This window comes from Myotis brandtii, unplaced genomic scaffold, assembly GCF_000412655.1.
Source record: "Myotis brandtii unplaced genomic scaffold, ASM41265v1 scaffold698, whole genome shotgun sequence".
In the NCBI taxonomy this organism is placed as follows: domain Eukaryota; kingdom Metazoa; phylum Chordata; class Mammalia; order Chiroptera; family Vespertilionidae; genus Myotis; species Myotis brandtii.
In genome coordinates this window covers 282,370-295,522 of record NW_005370731.1, presented here as the reverse complement: position 1 = coordinate 295,522, position 13,153 = coordinate 282,370, and the positions used below count along the sequence as shown (strand labels likewise).

Here is a 13,153-nt window from a genome sequence, read left to right as displayed (position 1 = left end):
CGGCTGGGCAAGAAGTCATTTATAACATGCTCTTACTGAGATGCCCCACAGTTTCCCGTAATGTGTGGTCATCTTTACTGCAATGAGTCAATAAGCCCAACTTTGTTCAATTATTGCTGTGTTCTGGGTAGCCTTTTATGGGAGGGCATTGACACTGGAAATTGGATTTTTTTTTTTCACTGAAAGATACTGATTTTTTTAAAGTTGACTCCAAACAAGTTTTAAACACTCTGAAATGATATAAAAGAGGCCCACAGGTTTGATTTGGCCTGAGAGCTGCCAGTTTGCAACCTTTTGGTTGGATGATTTCCCTATTAGATGAAAAGGTTAATACTGTTATGAATGATTAACTGTTAAGTACCTAAACGGAACCAAGGATTAGAACACATTCTCACATGTATTGTTTTATTTAATGTTCTTTGCTACTTAAGTCATTCTGAACTCTAAACGCTATTCATGCTGTGCCATTCGCAAGGTTGCCTGCTGCATGTTTGTCTACAAGGTCAAAGTCCTATGGCAAGATGCTGCTGATGTATACCCATGTCCCTCTCACTGTGAGCCTGTAGCCATGGGAACTGTGATAAGTACACAACAACACCTTCAGAAACAAATCCTCAGGGATCAAAGTTTGTTTTAATGAAGCTGGCCTGATCACAGAGGAATCTGGGGGACTTTCTGGCTTCTCAGCACTGCGCTGCCTCTGACTTGAAGCTGGCGCTGGAGGAGCAGTAAGTGGAGCTGCCTCAGGTATGGGCTTCTTACTGGGAGCTGGGACTTGGGCCAGGCAGAGAAAGGCAAGGGGAAAATGCTTCTAGGTCTGCGGCTCCTGAGGAGAAAACAGAAGGGTTTTTGTATTCCAGGTCCCATGGTCTGAGAGCTTTGTGAGTTCTGAGAGTATGTGGAGTGAGTCTAGATCAGCGGTTCTCAACCTTCCTAATGCCGCAACCCTTTAATACAGTTCCTCATGTTGTGGTGACCCCCAACCATAAAATTATTTTCGTTGCTACTTCATAACTGTAATTTTGCTACTGTTATGAATCGTAATGTAAATATCTGATATGCAGGATGTATTTTCATTGTTACAAATTGAACATAATTAAAGCATAGTGATTAATCACAAAAACAATATGTAATTATTAGGCGACCCCTGTGAAAGGGTCATTCGACTGCCAAAGGGGTCGCAACCCAAAGGTTGAGAACTGCTGGCCTAGAAGGTGATGCAGGCCTGCTTCCCTACAAATGTAAACACCAAGTGTTCCTTCCTCTTCATTTTTTTTTCGGGGGGTGGGGCTGGCTGGGGGGGAGGGGTCACAGGAGGTTGGCCAGCCCGCCCTGCGCTGATCAGGGGCAGGGCTCACCAGGGGGAGGGGCCTCACGCAGTTTCCCAGCTGGCACCGTCTCCGGTCGAACTCCAAGTCGAGGGGACAGTTTGCATATTAGGCTTTTATTATGAATAATAATAAAAAAAAGCCTAATATGCAAATTGATCAAAAGGTGGAACGATCAGTGAAACAACTGGTTGCTATGACGTGCACTGACCACAGGGGGCAGATACTCAGTGCAGGAGCTGCCCCAGCCCACAGGCCCCAGGCCAGCCAAGGCAGGTGCCAGCAGGGACCCCCTGATCACCCTGCTGGTACCCCCCAGATCAGCCCTGATCGCTGGTCAGGCCGAGGGACCCTACCCGTGCACAAATTTTGTGCACCGGGCCTTTAGTATACAATAGTTTCTTATTTTTTGTTTTTCTGTGGTATCAGTTGTAACTTTTATTTCATTTCTGATTTTATTTATTTGGACTCTTTCTCTTTTTTTGATGAGTCTGTCTAAAGGATTTTCAAATGTGTGTATGTCTTCAAAAAAACCACTTTTAATTTCATTGATCTTTTAAAAAATTATAGCCTCTATTTCAGTGGTTCTCAACCTTCTGGCCCTTTAAATACAGTTCCTCATGTTGTGACCCAACCATAAAATTATTTTCGTTGCTACTTCATAACTGTAATGTTGCTACTGTTATGAATCGTAATGTAAATATCTGATATGCAGGATGGTCTTAGGCGACCCCTGTAAAAGGGTCATTCGACCCCCGAAGGGGTCTCGACCCACAGGTTGAGAACCGCTGCTCTAGACTGTCATGCAGAAAACTCACTCGCATCTTCAGGCATGAGCTCAAAGGTCACTGGCACAAAAACACCTTCTCTGACCTCCTTACTTAAGTGGCCTGATCCTGGTCGGGTGGCTCAGTTGGCTGGAGTGTTGTCCCGTACACCAAAAAGGCTGTGGGTTCAATCCCCAGTCCGGGCCCATATGAGAGGCAACTGATCTCTCACTCTCTCTCTCTTCTTTCCCTCCCTTCCTCTCTTTCTAAAAAATTCAATAAACATATCCTTAGGTGAGGAATAAAAAAAATTAATAAAGTGACCTGTCTCTTATTCCCTACATCTTCGTATTCATTTCCTCCATATCCATTGCAAAATTATTTGTCTACATTTCTCATTACAATGGAAGCTCTATGACAGTGATGGCGAACCTATGACACGCGTGTCAGAGGTGACACGCGAACTCATTTTTTTGGTTGATTTTTCTTTGTTAAATGGCATTTAAATATATAAAATAAATATCAAAAATATAAGTCTTTGTTTTACTATGGTTGCAAATATCAAAAAATTTCTATATGTGACACGGCACCAGAGTTAAGTTAGGGTTTTTCAAAATGCTGACACGCCGAGCTCAAAAGGTTTGCCATCACTGCTCTATGAGGTATGGAACATTACCTAACGCATTCTCCATTATAACTCCAGCATCCAAGCGCACAGAGTTGCTCTGTGAATATTTGTTGAATGAATTCCGGTGGGAAAGGAGAGAAGGATGACTGAGGAAGCACTGAGGCGGTAAGAGGGGATCTGAAGGACAGTGAAAGAACTGGCCGGGAGCTGGAGGAGGGACAGAGCTTCCTCTGTAAACAGCGGCGAGGAGGAAAGTTTGGATGTATATGTATGAAATGTGTCCGTGGGGCGCAGGGGTGTGTGGCAAGGGCAGCAAGTTAAAAGATTTCATGGGTGATGGACTCTTTCTGGTGAGGTCATCTGCTGACAGTTCAGATGGAAGTTTCAGAGGTTGGGTAAAGGATTTGAGGAGAATGGCAGAGATTTAGAACAGTTGCTGAGGGGAATGGGAGAAGAAACTCACCAACATTTTGAGACTACCACGTGGCCGGTACCTTGTTGAGCATTGAGGTTATAGAGATGAGGAGGATGTGACACAGTCTTGGCCTTTCAGGAATTCACAATCCAAAGACGACAGACTTTCTACAAGAACGTTAAAATGCAGGGTGCTCTGTACTGTAATGGATGGAGTGTTGCAAAGACATGATGGGGGTGGAGGTTCAATTCTGAGAGTGGGGGAAAACAGACAGAGGCTGTGACCTGTGAGGTTGGTCTTGAAGAAAGATAAAGTGTGTACAGGTAGAAGTCAGTCAGTGTGTTTCACAAGGAGAGGAGAGTACTACCTAAAAATATGGCAGTGTTGCCCAGCTGGCGGGCTTCAGTGGTCCACCTATGAACCAGGAGGTCACATGCCCAGGATGGGCACATGCACAGGTTGGGGGCTCAATTCCCAAAAGGGGGTGTGCCGGAGGCAGCCGATCAATGATTCTCTCTCATCATTGATGTCTCTCTCTCTCTCTCTCTCTCCCCCACCCTTCTTCTCTGAAATCAATAAAAAATATATTTAAAAAAATAAAATATGGTGGTGTGGAATAGCTAGAATTGAAAGACATTTATGTGGCTGGAGTGAAAAATGATGCTGGAAAGGAGGATTGAGGCTAGGTTGTAAGGATCTTATATGTACCAGAAATTAGAACTTTCTCCCAAAGTTAACAGAAGTCTTTAGTAGAGCAGCAGAATCTCGAGAGCACTCTTTTAGGAGGCAACGTGGATGATGAGTTGAAGGGAAGAGAAACTGGAGTCGGTGAGGAGGGTTAGGAGACAGCTGCAAGAGTCCTGATGAGAGATTATGAGAGCCTGCAACGGGCTACGGGCCAGGGCCTTCCTTCGTTCTGCACCACCCCCTAGTGGCCAGCACACATCATAGCGAGCAATTGAACTTCCGGTCTCCCAGTGGAACTCCTGAGGGAACACTTTGCATATTAGCCTCTTATATATAGAGATTGTCACAAATTATATCTTTATACATTGTGTGTTGATTAAGATAGATCTATAATTATTGTTTTATGCATTTGTCTTTTAAATCCTATAGGAAAAAGAAGAGCTACAAAACCTAAAATACAATACTGACTTTTATATTTTACCTATGTAGTTACCTTTATAAGTAGTCTTCATTTCTTCATAAATTTTAAGCAAAAGTGCCCCTTTACTTAAGCCTGAAGGACTCCCTTTAGCATTTCTTATAGGGCAAGTCTACTAGTAATAAACTCTCTCAGCTTTTGTTTATGTGGGAGTCTCAATTTCTCCTTTATTATTGGACAATTTTGCGAGATATAGAATTCTTGGTTGACAGATTTTTCTTTCTGCACTTAAGTATGTTATCCCACTGACTTCTGACCACCATGACTTCTGATGAAATATTGGCATTTTTCTTATTGAAAAATCCCTTGTACAAGTTACTTCTCTTTTGCTGCTTTCCAGGTTTTCTGTTTAGTTTTGGGTTTTGACAGTTTGTTTATAATGTGTCAGTGTGGGTCTCTCTGAATTTACCCTACTTGGAGTTTATACTATTTGAAGTTTGTTGAGCTTGTAATGTATCTTTACTCTTTTTTATTGATTCAGAGAGGAAGGGAGAGGAAGAGAGAGAGAGAGAAGAACATCAATGATGAGAGAGAATCATCAATTGGCTGTTGTGTCCTTTGATGCACAGAAGTTTTAAATTTTGATGTAGTGCAATTTATCTAGTTTATCCTTTTGTTGCCTGTGTTGTTGGTGTCATATCCAAGATCATTGCCAAATCCAATCTCATAAAGGTTTCCCCCTACGTTTTCTTCTAAAAGTTTGATAGTTTCAGCTCTTACATTTAGTTCTTGCATGAATTTTGAAATACCTTTTGTATATGTTGTAAAGGTAAGGGTTTAACTTCGTCCTTTTGTACATGGATATCCAGTTTTCCCAACACCATTTGTTGAATAAGACTATTTGTCCCCCCACAGAATGGCCTTGGCACCCTTGCCAAGTGTCATCTGACCACATATGAGAGGATTCTGTACGATAAACGTGTGGAGGTGGTGGTGCAGATATGGCCTGGTCTCTGCCGTAAGGAAGCCTGAGTTGAATACTCAGATTCTGTTGCAACAGTGTTTGTCCGGTGCTGGTTTTGTGCTCAGCGAACACTGGGCTCATGTTCCCCACAGTGTCTCAGCTTCCCACCCAACCACGGAGGAATGCACTAGCAGAAAGACCCTCTTTAACAGGATAAACCCAGTCCCCACAAGAGCCTGGTCATGGTTTATGCAGCGGCCGAACAGAGCCAGGGTTTGCATACAGGGTCCTGCTCCCGGCGTCCGGTTATTTCACGTCGGACGGACCTCGGCAGGCAGAACTCTGAAATGTGGGCAGAACGGAAATGCGATGGTGTCTTTTGCAGCCTGTAGGACCCTCTGCATTAAGGAGCCCCTAAAAGCCAGGGCCGACCTGACATGGAGACGGTCAACATAATCAGGCTGCAGGGAAGAGACCTGGCCCGCCTGCAAGCCCAAAGTCCCGGCTGGCCGCACCCCGGCAGTTTATTTGTTTTTATTACTAATTCAACCTCCTTACTAATAATCATCTTGCTCAGATTTTCTATTTCATCATGATTCACTCTTGGTAGGTTGTAAGTTTCTAGGAATTTATCTATTTCTTCTAGGTTACTCTGTCTGAAGTTTTTAATTTCAGAATTATCACCCTGCCTCCAGCAATTCATCTATTTCAGATGCTGTTTCTCTCCCCACCCCCCTCTCCCCCCAAGCACTTTCTCTCAAGGAGGTTCTTGCTCATAGTTTTCTGCTCTGGTGAGTTGTGGTATTCTGAACTGACTTCTCTGTTTCTTCAGTTTGGGGCCAATAATTTTCCCTTTGACATCACTTCTCTGCTGGAGGTAAGAAGAGTTGCTGATTTTTCTGTTTGCTCAGCTTTTTATTTGTTTTTAGGACAGACTGCATATTTTTCATCTTTGGTAAAAACGAAAAACCAAAAATCAGTAATTTATTTATTTATTTTTTAATTTACACATGTGTACTTATATTTTACTATATATACATGAATTTCTAAGTAATTGCAGGCTCTGCCCCCTCCCCTCCGCTTCCCCCTCTTTGCCAACCAGCTGGGAGGGGAGGCCGGGCCGGGGCTGAGCGTGGTGACACCTGCACTGCTGGCGCGCTGCTCCCCTCCGCCCCTTTCCAGATGTTCCTTGGCATCAGGCTGTCGCTTCCCGCCTGGGAACGAGCACTCCGCTTGGAATCGGGGCCGGGCTTCAGACCGTGGCCCTGCCACTCCTGTGTTCAAGTCCGCAAGCCTCCGTTTCCGCCTTGCCTCACCTTTCCTGAAGATAAATATGGCACAGAAAAAAATAGAAAAGAAATGGACATTTGTTGAGCTCCTGCGTGGCCACGTACTATGCAAACCGCTTCTATCTGCCACGTTCAGTCCTGGTTCCGTGGGTTAGCACTCCCATTGCACATATGCTAACCTCCCAGAGTTGGACTGAGTTTTCTCACGTGTCCATGGAAGGGCAGGGGAGGATTCAAGCGGAGCGGTTTGACCTCAAAGTGGGTTTCTTTTCGTCAGACGCTTCCTTTGGGCTATTGGCTGTTCTGCAGCCAAACCCTAGGCCCAGAACAGCTGTTTCCTGAATTTCTACTTTTAAGAATGCTCCTTTTCGGGTTCCCTTTTCCAGCACAGTATGCTCCCCACTTCCGCCTTGATTGCTTCAGAAATTAAATGCAGCAAACATTCGCTGCGTGGTGCAGGGCGGTGAGCGCTTGGAGTCGAGAGCCTTGGATTCTTGTCCTGGCTCTGCCACTGTCCGTGGTGGTGGGCGCGGCCCTGGTCTCCTGGGTGCTTTAGCTTCCCTTTGAGGAACATGGGTAAGTGCCTTCTGCCTGGCAGGCTCTTGCCCAGTTCTCCCTTCCTGTGCTCCAGCAGGTTTCCCGTGGAGGCCCAGACCCCTCTGCTCCCCATGGGCAGCTGTCAGGCAGGGCTACAACCTGCTCTCTGTCTGGCCCACCACCCACCTCTGGTCTGTGCCACTTTGATCCTGCTGCTGCTTGGCCTCTCTGGCCTGGGCCTTGGTGGCTTCCTTCTCACTCACAGGACTGGCCTGCGCAGCCCTGACATCCCTCAGGTGAGTACCTCCTGCTCATCTGCCCCGTGGAGGCCTGCTCCTGCTGCTGCTCTCTCACCTCTCTCCCACCTTCCTTTTGCACACAGGACTGGGTCTCCTTCTTGAGATCTGTCGGCCAGCTGACCCTGTGCCCCACGACTGCGACAGTCACAGGGACGTGGCACGGGTCCCACGTGGTGGGCTTGCTGACCACCTTGAACTTCGGAGATGGTCCAGGCAGGAACAAGACAAAGACATTTCAAGCCACGGTGCGGGGTAGTCAGATGGGATTGAAAGGTGAGATGGAGGATTGTGGGGTTGGACATCAGAACACTCAGGGGTGGGGCCTGCCCCTCAACTCACCAACCTGGTGACCTTAGGCACATCCCTTAGTCACTCCTACTGTGATGAGGACTAGATACTTACAGTGAAAATGATGCCCGCTGGGTAGGTTCTCTATAAATGTTTTCTCTCTTCCCTTCTAGCTCTGGGGTTCTTTGATTCTATTCTTGGAGGTGTGATGACATGGGCTAGATTTGACCTAATGTTCTTTGTCATCCCTCTTCATTCCTCCAGCCTTCTCCTCATAGAGGCAGCTTTTTCTCAGGGATGTCTAAGAAGCATGTTCTGTTCAGTTAAACCAGTGGTTCTCAACCTTCTGGCCCTTTAAATACAGTTCCTCATGTTGTGACCCAACCATAAAATTATTTTCGTTGCTACTTCATAACTGTAATGTTGCTACTGTTATGAATCGTAATGTAACTATCTGATATGCAGGATGATTTTAGGCGACCCCTGTGAAAGGGTCGTTCGACCGCCAAAGGGGTCGCGACCCACAGGTTGAGAACCGCTGTGTTAAACTAATGTCTTCAGTGCCTGCTATGTGTGTGACACAGCTCTATGTGCTATGGAGGATACAGAAAACAATTAGATATCATCCAAAGCGCTTAAAGTCTTCTGGGAAAATAAGGAGTGAGAGTGAGTCGGTGGGTTCCATTAATTCCTGTGTGAGATTCGGCCGCAGGTTCCTTATCTAAAAAATTGGGAGATGGCCCGACTGGTGTGGCTCAGTAGTTGAGTGTCGACCTATGAGCCAGGAGGTCACAGTTCATCACACCGCACAGTTCGATTCCCGGTCTGGGTCAGGGCACATGCCCAGGTTGCCGGCCCGATCCCCAGTAGTAGGGGGTGTGCAGGAGGCAGCTGATCAATGATTCTCTCTCATCATTGACGTTTCTGTTTCTCCTTTTCCATTCCTCTCTGAAATCAATAAAAATATTGGTTGATGTGTTTCACATCTATACAATATTTCTCTCTGTCTTTCCCTCTCTCTTCTACTCTCTCTAAAAATCAATGGGGGAAAAATATTAAATTCTCACTCGGGTGAGAATTTAAATAAATAAATAAATAAATAAATAATTGGGAGTGACTTCTGAGGTCCTTTTCAACACTATCATTCTAAGATTCTCCTATGAATCACATATGTGTATGTATATGTGGGGTAGGTCTTTGTATGTCTAGGTAGACATCTGTGATCAAAGAGCAAGAATAAAGGAATGTATCTGACATGTAATAGTATTATTGAGAAATGATTCACATGCCATAAATTTCATTTAAAATGTACAACTAAATGATTTTTCACATATTCACAAAAGTGTGCAGCCATCATCACAATTTTAGAACATTTTCATTTCAGTACCCATTAGCAGTCATTCTCCTTTTTCTCCTAACCTCCCAACTCCAGGCAACCACTAATCTACTTACTGTCTCTGTAGATTTGCTTATTTGGACATTTCATATAATAATGGTCTTTTGTGATTGGCTTCTTTCACTTAGCATTATGTTGTAGTACATAAATTTTGTACTTATTTTGCTTAATAGTATTCACTGTATGACTACTACACATTTTATTTGTGCATTTATCATTTAATTGGCATTTAGATTGTTTCCACTTTTTGGCTGTTATGAATAATGCTGCTGTGAACAGCTGTGTGCAAGTTTCTGTGTGATCATATATTTTGATTTCTCTTGGGTATATAACCAGGAGTGGAATTGCTGGGTCATATGGTAAGTCTGTTTAATCTTTTGAGGAACTGCCAGAGTATTTTCAAAGTGGCTCTCCCATTTTATACTCCCATCAGCAGTGTAGGAGGGTTCCATTTCTCCACATCTACTCCAACACTTGCTATTATCTGTCTTTTTTTATTATAGCCCTCCTAGTCAATGTGAACTAGTGTCTCACTGTAATTCTGATTTGCATTTTCCTGGTGGCTAATGATATTGAGCATTTTTTCTTGTGTTTATTGGCCATTGGCATATTTTTGGAGAAAGATATATTCAGAGTCTTTGCTCATTTTTAAAATTGGGTAATTTGTCTTTTAATTTAGTTGTAAGCATTCTTTATATTTTCTAGCTACAAGTCTCTTATCTGATGTGTGATTTGCAAATATTTTCTCCCATTCTCTAGGTTCTTTTCACTTTGTTGATGGTATTCTTTGAAGCACAAACATTTTTGACTTAGATCAATTCCAGCTTATCTTTTTTTTTCTCTATTGTTGCTTGTGGTAGTAGCATATCTAAGAAAACTTTGCCTAACCCAAGTTCCCTAAGATTTACTTCTATTTTTTTCTTCTAAGAATTTTATAGTTTTAGCTTTTATATCTATGATCCTTTTTAAAAATTATTATTTTTTCTTACATTTTTATTGTTTTGTTTTGTTTTTTTGGATCCTTTATTTTTTTTAATTCTCACCCGAGGATATGCTCATTGATATTAGGGAGAGGGGAAGAGAGAGAGAGAAACATCAATGTGAGAGAGAACATCAACCAGTTGCCCTCCACACGTGCCCCAACGGGGGAATCAAACCTGTAACCCAGGTATGTGCTCTGACTGGGAATCAAACCCACAACCTTTTGGTATAAAGGACGGCACTCCAACGAATTGAGCTACACCAGCCAGTGTTCTATGATCCATTTTGAATTAATTTTTATGTATGGTGTGAGGATGGGTCCAACTTCATTCTTTTGCAGGTGGTCTCATCATGTTTTGTTGAAAAGACTATTATTTCCCCATTGAGTAGTCGTGGTACCCTTGACCACATGCCCTGGCCAGGTGGCTCAGTTGGTTGGAGCATTCTTCTGTACACAAAAAGGTTGCAGGATTGATTCCAGGTCAAAACACATACATAGGTTATGGGTTCAATCCCTGGTCAGGGTGCATACAGGAGGCAACCAATCGATGTTTCTCTCTCTCTCTCTCTCTCTCTCCCTTCCTCTCTCTAAAAATCAATAAAAACTTCTTGGGTGAGGATTTAAAAAAAAAATCAGTTGACTATAGATGTATGAGTTTATTTCTGGACTCTCAGTTCTATTCCATGATCTATATGTCTATCCTTATGTTAGTACCACACTGTTTTGATCACTATAACTTTGTAGTAAGTTTTGAAATCAGAAAATATGAGTCCTCCAACTTTATTCTTTTTAAAGATTGTTTTGGCTATTCTGGATCCTTTGGATTGCCATATGAATTTTTGGATCAGTTTGTCAATTTTTGCTTCTGCAAAGAAGACTTTTTTTAAAAAAATAATGGCTAGAAACAAAGTAATAACATTAAAGATTACTTTGGACAAAATTTAAAATGAACACTTACTGGAAATCAATTAAAACATTTAATGAATGAATAAATAAATAAACAAGTAAAATGAACACTTACGATGTACCAAGCATGGGAAATACAGAGATTTGTAAGACATGGACCCTTGTTTCAAGTTGTTCACCATCTAGCAAGGATACAGATGTGAACATCTATGTATATAAAAGCCTAACATGTTAAGTGTCTGACTGTTCAACCCTTTGACCGGTCACTATGACGTGCACTGACTATCAGGGGGCAGACGCTCAGACTGGTAGGTTAGCTTGCTGCTAGAGTCCGGCCTATCAGGACTGGGCTAGACGGGCTGGGCATGCCCTGGAGCCCTCCTACAGTTCCTCCCCAACCTGCAAAATATTTCTTCTAATTAATTTCCTTTCAATGTACACGAATCTGTGCACTGGGCCTCTATTAAATAAATAACGTTCAATGTGTGAAGTAGAACACAAGGTACAGTGGGAGTACTCAGAAATCTATCAAGCATGGATGGTGAAGACAGGCTTTTCCAAGGATACAGCGCCTGAGCTGAGGTTTGAGGCCGGCCTATATGGATGTCCTTCCAGCCAGAGGGAAGGGCGTATGCAAAGACATACAGATGGGGACCATGATGGCATTTCAGAAGCTTCCAAGGGTTTAGTTTGGCTGGTAGAGGGGAAGGATTATTGAGTGTGTGGCAGGTAATGAGCCTGAAGAAGCATTCAGAATCCCATGGAGGGACTCATGTGTCAAGCCAAGGCAGTTGGACTTTATTTAGTACATTGTGCAAACTCAAAGATTTTAATCAGGGAAATAAGATTTTGTTTTTGTGTTGTTCTTTTAAAAAGATAACACTTGTTGACTGACTGCCAGGAAGAAATGTGTCCAGATTCAGGAAGACCAGTTGGGAGGTGGTTGCAATAAAAAGATGATGAGAAAAACTGAGCTAAGACAGTGCTGTGAAAGAAGGGGACTGATTTGAGAGAGATGTCAGAAGTGTGAGATTGACAGGACTGGGTGACTGATTTGATCTGGGGAACACAGGAGAAAGGGGAGTTCCCTTACAGAATTTTACATGTACATTTCTCAATTGTAATTACAATTTACATACTGGTTTGTATTTCTCTTTTTTCACTTATGACAGTGTGTTTTTTGTATTAGTGCAAAAAACAAACGCGTTATTATTTTAATGGTGTAAAGTGATTCATTTAGTGGTAAGGCCATCATTTGTTAATGCTTTCTCTATTGTTAAACATCTTTATTGTTTCCTATTTTTTGGCATTTTAAAAATGAAATCACAATAAATATTTGGTATGTATTTTTCTTTTGAATCTGTCCTTAGGAATAATTTCTACAAGTGGTATTACTGAGTCAAAGGATATAGACCCCCCCCCCTTTTTTTTTTTACCTTGAGTACTCTCTTTAATAGAAGTTACAAAGCAGATGTAAAAGTCCTCCTAACTCCCCTGTAAAGTTAACAGTTTGGTAGGCATCTTCTTAGTCCCTCCCTGTACCCATTTAAAATTGTAACAGATACAGCCAAGTTGTCTCCTAAAAGATGTCACAAATTGAGAGTGGCCGTTTTTCCAAATCTTCAATAACTTGTCACTTTTTCATTTTTACCAATTTAATGGGCAAAGAAATTACTTGTTTTAATTTACTTTCTCCTGATTACTAGTGAGGTTGTGCATCTTCTTACAAGTTTATTTACCATTTTCATGTTTTCTCTGAACTTCCTATTCACTTTCTTTGCTTATTTTTCTTTGTCTTTATCCTCTTGATTTTTAGGTCTTTATGTATTCTGGCTAGTAAACCTTTTGCAAATTAAATCTATTATAGATATTTTTAATCAGTCTGTTTCGTGTGTGTGTGTGTGTGTGTGTGTGTGTGTGTGTGTTTTGTTTGTTTTTTAAAATATATTCTTTATTGATTTCAGAGAGGAAGAGAGAAAGAGAGACAGATAGAAATATCAATGATGAGAGAGAATCATTGATCGGCTGCCTCCTGCACAATCCCCACTGGGGATCTAGCTGCAACCCAGGCATGTGCCCTTGGCCGGAATTGAACCTGGGACCCTTCTGTCCACAGGCTGATGCTCTATCCACTGAGCCAAGCCGGCTAGGGCCTTGTGTGTGTTTTTAAAAAAAATATTTTTATTGATTTCAGAGAGGAAGAGAGAGGGAGAGAGAGATAGAAGCATCAATGAGAGAGAATCATTGAT

General features: G+C 42.6%; 1 protein-coding gene across 5 annotated transcripts in view; it reads left to right on the top strand.

The window, feature by feature from the left end:
- Nucleotides 1-623: 623 nt before the first annotated feature.
- TMEM219 (transmembrane protein 219) overlaps nucleotides 624-13,153 on the top strand; it is a 17,687-nt gene continuing 5,157 nt past the window's right edge. The window contains exons 1-3 of one of the 5 annotated variants that reach the window (XM_005881998.2): nucleotides 624-747; nucleotides 7,131-7,329; nucleotides 7,416-7,605. In XM_005881998.2, coding sequence (XP_005882060.1) covers nucleotides 7,165-7,329; nucleotides 7,416-7,605 — 355 coding nt within the window. In that variant the 5' untranslated portion in view covers nucleotides 624-747; nucleotides 7,131-7,164. Of the gene's footprint in view, nucleotides 748-6,269; nucleotides 7,330-7,415; nucleotides 7,606-13,153 lie in introns of those variants that run through there. The other 4 variants (XM_005881999.2, XM_005882003.1, XM_005882000.1 and 1 more) reach the window with 4 other exon arrangements.